At 35.7% G+C, this 6,703-nt stretch overlaps 1 protein-coding gene across 1 annotated transcript; it reads left to right on the top strand.

The window, feature by feature from the left end:
* Positions 1–1,771: 1,771 nt before the first annotated feature.
* On the top strand, positions 1,772–6,495 carry CIRSR (corepressor of RBPJ and splicing regulator). The gene is made up of 3 exons (XM_010171081.1): positions 1,772–2,286; positions 3,758–3,843; positions 5,530–6,495. The coding sequence occupies exons 1-3, from the start codon at positions 2,188–2,190 to the stop codon at positions 6,260–6,262; spliced, it is 918 nt and encodes a 305-aa protein (XP_010169383.1). The 5' UTR covers positions 1,772–2,187; the 3' UTR covers positions 6,263–6,495.
* The last annotated feature ends 208 nt before the right edge of the window (positions 6,496–6,703 follow it).

Here is a 6,703-nt window from a genome sequence, read left to right as displayed (position 1 = left end):
TAAAAACACAAAAATCAATAGTATTGTGCATTCATTATAAGCTTTTTATGTAAAAGAGGAAATTATTTTGCTTACTTCTTTCCCGTGTTATGCCCAAAGAATGCCTGAAAGGTTTCTTTCCAGAACATAATTTTGAACTGCTTTTGAAGGCCAATGTGCTGTCAGGCCTCTCTGGTCTCAGTTCTGCCTGTAGTCCTTGTATGGAAACTCTTAGTTCTTTTGTAGATATCCTGTATAGATTTGGACAAGTTGTATTCCTTTATTTATCTATTCACACTAATGAGAATAATTAGGTATCCAGTACTCATCAAAATGTGTACAATGCTAATGCACTGAAGGAGGAATAGCTAGTAAGTTAGGTTACTTTGTCAGGCACTTGTCAGTGGTTCCTGCTGCCTTTGAAAAACAGGAGGATTCCAGGCTTCAGTCTGGCCACATGTTTTGGTTCCTTTGGTGTGGTGAAATCTTCTTTCATGACTCTACACTTTGTCTCCACTCAGCTTCCTCATACAGGGCATTTGACTAAATCAAATGGCTGTTTTATGTGGCCTTTTCCAATCAAGGTATCAGCTGGTACTGAATTCTGTTGTTAGGTTTCTGTCTTGGGTTGGTTTCTGTTTGAGCCAGAGCAGACTTGGGCAAGCACAGCAAGGTTTTAAATTTGAAATAAGCAAAAATACTGTAGACACAGGAGCCCATATACATTCATTATCTATCAGTGTGTTTACATTTACACTGTAACACATAAACAGAGAAAACACTTTTGGTAAAATATATGGGGGAGGGGAATAACCCCCTTCTTGATAAAAACATAAACTCAAGGAAAGACTAAAAGGTATCTCATCAGAAAATTCTTTTGCCTGGCAATGTAAGGAACTTGTGAAAAGAAAGCCAGTAATGCAAGGCTCCTTAAACCATTTTCAAAGTTTTATCTTCTTCCTTCCTGCTTTACACATAGGCCTGTTTGTTTCTGTAAGCAGTGTATTATACAGGAAAACTAAGAAAAAAATTACTTTTTTTTTTTTAATAATAGAAATTGCTATTTTATTTTCCATATATTTTCCATAGTAAAAATCTCCCTTTACTTTCCATACTTTCCCATGTTAAAAATTTATTACTTTTGTCCATCTCCACAACTGAGAAACTCCTAAAACCACAAAGCAGGATCAGTATGTTTCATAAGACTAGTTAATCTTATAATTTACAGTTAGGATACTGAAGTAATAGTAATCGTGTGCTCCATGCTCTGTTTTACATTCCTTCTAATTTAGATTTAGCATATACAGTAGTGCTAACTCATTGACAGTAAGGTTAGTGAATGAACTGGCAAGGAAATTTACTGAAAGTGACCTAACAAAAGAGTGTATGTTTAGGGTGAAGAAAAAGTACCTAATCAGACAAATATATGAGGTTTTGATGATCATGGGTATTCAGTTAAAGCAAAAGAGTGACTTACAGGGTTTCTAAATTATGCAGTCATGTCTGAATGGTACAAAATATCCTGTATTTTACTCTGCGTTAGATGTTTGCAAAGAAAGGTAACATGTGCCTAATCCCAAACACCTACTGTAATGCAATATATAGTTTATTTTTTAAGATGATGAAACAAAAATCTCTGAAGAAATAATAGCCTAGAGACCCAGCATATCTGGGGGGTCCATAGAGTAAGCAAAGACATAGATCATTTTTTCATTTATTTAATTATTTTCCATATGTATATTGAGTTTCTAATAACGGTTATTTTTTATATGGAAGTTCAAAAATTTGTGTCATTATGAAAAATGTCTTACTAGTGACATATTAAAAGTGTATTTTCCCATTGTTTTAAGGGAGAGGAGGCATCTAAAAGTCTTACTCAATGTGCTCTCTTTAGGTTTCCTGTGCTTTTTTACTATAATAAAAATATATTACTAGACTTATCTAAATATATTGTTTTCAACATGACAAAGTTACATAAGAGAATCCCCTTGTACTTAAAGAAAAATGCAATTATTTTCTATTCTGAATCTCCAGACTGCTGTTTTAGAAAATCATATCTGATTATTTGCTCAGCAGAAGATTATTGAGTTGATTTAGCTGTGATTTTACTTAACAAAGCTTCAACTGAATTCCTACTGTGGAGTCCAAAAAAGGTAGAGAGATATAAATGATACATTCAAACTGTGATTTTTGTGAACAGGGCCATCAATGCACCCCTCGGAGCTAATAGCGGAGATGAGAAACAGTGGGTTTGCACTGAAACAAAATGTACTGGGGAGAAACTTGACCGCAAATGATCCATCACAGGTAATGATCTTTTTACCAGTAAGCTGAAAATGTCTATAAATCTAAATGTGATTGCTTGTGAATTGCTACTTAATGTTTTCAAATATGCATATCCATAGGAAAGCTCAATAGCTATACCAGTAGAAAAATGTCCAAAAACTTACTGTTTTCCAGCTTTGTTTCAGTCAGAATGGTGAATCATAAATTACTTATTTTAAAACCACAAATAATAAATTGAATCCCTCCTCTGGGTGACTAGAAATTGAATTTTTCATAAAGGGGATGTTTAGGGTTTTTGCCACATACTTCTGATGCAATGCTAGCCTTTGGATGAAGTCTGAGGAAATATGTACAAATAATTCCTGCTAGGAATGCTGTATCTGAAGATTTTTTTTTTTAGTTGATTGACTATTGTTACATATATTATTTCTGGGAGTGAAAATGTTGAATTGTCTTCACTTAGACTGCATGAGGTATGTTTCTAATTGAGGTGCTTTAATAAAAATGTAAAGTGAAAAATTCATATGTGCTCCTTGAGTGAGTCACCATGAAATAACCTTTGTTCATGTGGCAGGACAGTCAAACCACTAGTAAAGAGGGGACGAGGGCCCTCAGCTGGGCTTGAAATCTTGAGTAAATCAACAATTTATTGTGTTTCCACAGATGGATGTACCTTTGCATTTAAAAAAGCTATGTACCCCAGAAAAATGTAGCATATGGGCACTGTTAAATGAATCCCAGTGATAGCAGTGTGTTTGGTTTATGTTAGATATGGTGGGGTTTTTTTGGAAGAGCTTTTTAATCTTTATTTCTTCTTTCTCCTCCTGAGTGTGGCTAAAATTAAAAACATCACAGTGGAGAACTGTAGTGTACCAGATGCACATAATTTGAAGAATTCAGGGTCTTCAAAGTAGCTATGCCTTGCTGATTGCGTTACTGTATGTAGATTATATGATTACAGTATTTTGCATTGCTAGAACACTTTATGAACATTCAAAGACTAATAACACAACAGTGAGGTAGATGTATTAATACCCATTTTCCTAATGACTAAACTGAGACAGAAAAGTAATTTGCTTAAATTACTTTGGGTTTGAGCAGGACTAACATCTTACCTATTCATCTAAGCGTGATAACAAAGGAGTGACTTATCCTGGGAATCATGTGGGCTCCAAAATTGGCTCATTTTTATTAACTATTTCAGAAATGTTTCCTTCCCTAGCAGTGATTTTTTCATATGTTACTAATAACTCCTGTTGTATAACCCCCACATGATAACACCTACTCAGCTTCGAGACTGTGTGGGGGTTTTTTTGCTTTGTAGCGAGTTTGCTGCTCTTTCCAAGGAGTTTTAAGCTGACTTAGTAATACAAGTATATTTGTGCCTCTGCAAAAATAAGCTACATAGAGGCATCACTTTTAATACAGAAATCTGAATGGAGAGATTATTTTTTTTTGGCTAAGAACTTAATGTCTTACCACATTTTTCTAGGAATTTGTTGCAAGTGAAGGAGATGATGATCCAGAAGTTGAATTTTTAAAATCACTGTCGACCAAACAAAAACAGAAACTTCTAAGGTAAGTGTCATACCTAGTAGAGGGGATCTGTATCACCCGTAGTTCTGACTTCACAATTGTCCCTGTAACTCGTCTATCCCATGAAGGATTTGACACCATCAGTACAGAAGAAAATCAGCTTAGTTTAACATTTACTTGACCACAAATGGCATTATGCAGCACGGTTTTTTAATCCGGTTGTTTTATTTTAATCTAGTTGTGATGCCTTTGCGCTGGGGCTCACTTCCAATTTATCTGGGATACTGATATAATATTAATTGGCTCACTGAAGATGCTGTCAGTTGCTATTTTAAAATACTACTTTGCATTCCATTGTTTACAGTATCTTCTTCCAGGATTAAAATTTCTATACTCTTGTTGACTGGTTTACAACTTGGCCATGTTTGTTATCTTCTCCTGTGTGGCGAAACTGAACCTGACGTTGCATGTTGGGGCTGAGGTTGGCCTAGCTCCACACTGCTCTCGGGTCAGGGTTTGGGGTTTGCTGCTCCAGCAGAGGCACCTCCCCGTGGTTTCGTCGTTCTAATAAAAGGTCAATGAGTTTTTCATTCTTTGCTTCTGTCCTACTGATTTTGTATGTCAGGTGACTTACATTTTTTTTCTCTGTTAATTTGCAACATTATTCTGAAATGCCTGAAAATGTTTAAAATTAAAAATATTAACTACTGCCTGGTAGATCCCATACAAATATCACTAGATAAAACAGCCTTTTAGGTTAAAAATGTTCTGTATATGAGGAGTGGGCAGAGGGGAGAAAGGAGAATGGCTAAGCAGGTAGTAGGTAGGTACGTATGGTGTTTGCATATATAATAAATAATTCTCTGAAAACAGTTGGCGTATTTTATGTTCCTTTTAAGTAAGGAATGTGCATGTAGTTTGAGTAATTTAAAACAGTATTTTGTTTGAACTTTTGCTGGCCCAACACGATGGAATTATAGTTCTTTATGTTTTGAAAGTTGAAGTGCAGTAAATATTTGGGTCCTTCAGATTTTACTAGCCTAAAGGTATTTTTTTTTTAATACACTGAAAGTAGTTTCACTATTCAGTCACAAATTTTTTGAGAAGAATAAACACAAAACAAAATAAAAACTAGGTGAAAGCAGTAAAATAGCAGTGAATGCATGTGCATGATGGAATATTGTACTTATGGCTAGAAAATGTAAATTTCTAGTTGTGGCAGAAGAGGTTATTGAAAAGATCAGTATTATTTGCCTGGAAAACTCAAGAGACGTAGGCTTTAAAGTCTCAGTTTCCATCATTAACAGAAAGTGAATGCTAATTGCATTTTTTCATTTTCAAAATCTCTTATGAAAATGTACAAAGAAAAGCAGCAATGATTTTCCAAAGTCTCTACAGCAGGTTGACAAGGATAAAAAAATGCACTGCGTAATGTATTTATTCCTAGTTACAAGGCCAAAATTGACATATCTTACTTACCTTTTTTAAAATTAAAGAATTTAAAAAATCATATTCCTCCTGCTTTGAGGGAGCAGCTGGGGATTACAGGAAGATTCTTACTATGGTTAACGTCAGGTTAGAAATTTAAAATTCAACTAGTTTTTATGGAAAATGGCATATTTACTGTGTAGGTCACCAGTAGTAGTGAACTTTAAAAGACAATGACTTTGTAATTTAGAATATCTTAACGTGTCTGATTGTGCTACTCTTCTGTTTTGAAAATAAAAGGAAGTTGGATCGTCTGGAGAAGAAAAAGAAAAAGAAAGACAGAAAGAAGAAAAAGCAGCAAAAGAAAAAAAGCAAAAGTAAACACAAGAAACATAAGACAAGGTCCTCTTCCTCATCCTCCAGCGAGACTTCAGTAAGCAGCAGTGATAGCGAGACTGACAGCAGAGATAAAGCAGCACAAAAGAAGATGTATTCCAAGAAAAGAAAAAAAGACAAGTTTTCAGAGGCTAGCAGCAGCAGCAGCAGCGATTCAGAAGGAAAGGCAAAGATGAGGAAGGAAAAACTTTATGAAGATCTCTCCAGTAGTCACGGTAACAAGGACAAAGATAGGGAGAAGTACAGACTTTTAAAGCAAGATAGTTCTGCAGAGAACAACAAATGGAGCTCCTGTGCAGGGGAAGGAAAGTCCAAAAGCAGATACCATAGCACCAACAAGAGAGAGACTGAAAGAAAGGAGAGGGATGGTAGAAGCCAAAGCATGGATGAGGGGAGCAGGAGAAGCCCTTGCACAAGTCAGAGCAGTTCCAGGAAAAGTCATATAAGAAAAAGTCCAAGTCAAAGCCCTGGTGAAGAGCGGCACAGGACAAATGAAACAAGAAGCCCCAGCGCAGATGTGCACAGAGAGAAGAAAAAATATAGAGAGAGCTATGGGAACAAGTGCAGTAAAGTGGAACACAGAGAAAGGAGCAGACGCAGTAGAAGCAGAAGCAGAGAGAGGAAAAAAAACAGATAGTGCAGGGGACAGGTGCAAACCAGAATGTCTCCATTTTTTGATGAATACCTTTAACAAGGGCTCAATTACGTATTGCTGTTCATTTTCCAAGCTCTGTAACTAGCATTTCCTACATAAAGCCAACAGCATCATTTCTATAATGTTGGAATATTTGTAAATTAGGTATAAATGTTATGGTATTTTTCTTACTGTATAAATATACTTGTTGGCAAATACCTCTTGTATACATGCAGTAATTCACAGACCTCATTTTAGAGTTTTAAAATATTTCAGAGCAGTATGTGATATTCTTGGGTTTGTCAGTGATGATTCCTGTTTAGATGCAACTGTGAGGGGAAGCAGAGAGTAACTGGGGAAGAGTCCTGGAATATGCTAAATGCTAACAAACGTTTGAGATGGTTCTTGAGAAAATCAAGGCTTCGGATATCAAAACATTGTATT

The sequence above is a fragment of the Antrostomus carolinensis genome, unplaced genomic scaffold (assembly GCF_000700745.2).
Source record: "Antrostomus carolinensis isolate BGI_N321 unplaced genomic scaffold, ASM70074v2 scaffold187, whole genome shotgun sequence".
Taxonomy (NCBI): domain Eukaryota; kingdom Metazoa; phylum Chordata; class Aves; order Caprimulgiformes; family Caprimulgidae; genus Antrostomus; species Antrostomus carolinensis.
The sequence above is the reverse complement of the archived record's forward strand: the minus strand, read 5'-3'. Positions and strand labels throughout refer to the sequence as shown.

Bases quoted from the DNA above. Each gene is read 5' to 3' on its own strand.
- CIRSR (XM_010171081.1), top strand. From the start codon at position 2,188: ATGCACCCCTCGGAGCTAATAGCGGAGATGAGAAACAGTGGGTTTGCA. The intron at 2,287-3,757 runs GTAATGATCTTT...ACATTTTTCTAG, and splicing joins CCGCAAATGATCCATCACAG to GAATTTGTTGCAAGTGAAGG. The intron at 3,844-5,529 runs GTAAGTGTCATA...TGAAAATAAAAG, and splicing joins CAAAAACAGAAACTTCTAAG to GAAGTTGGATCGTCTGGAGA.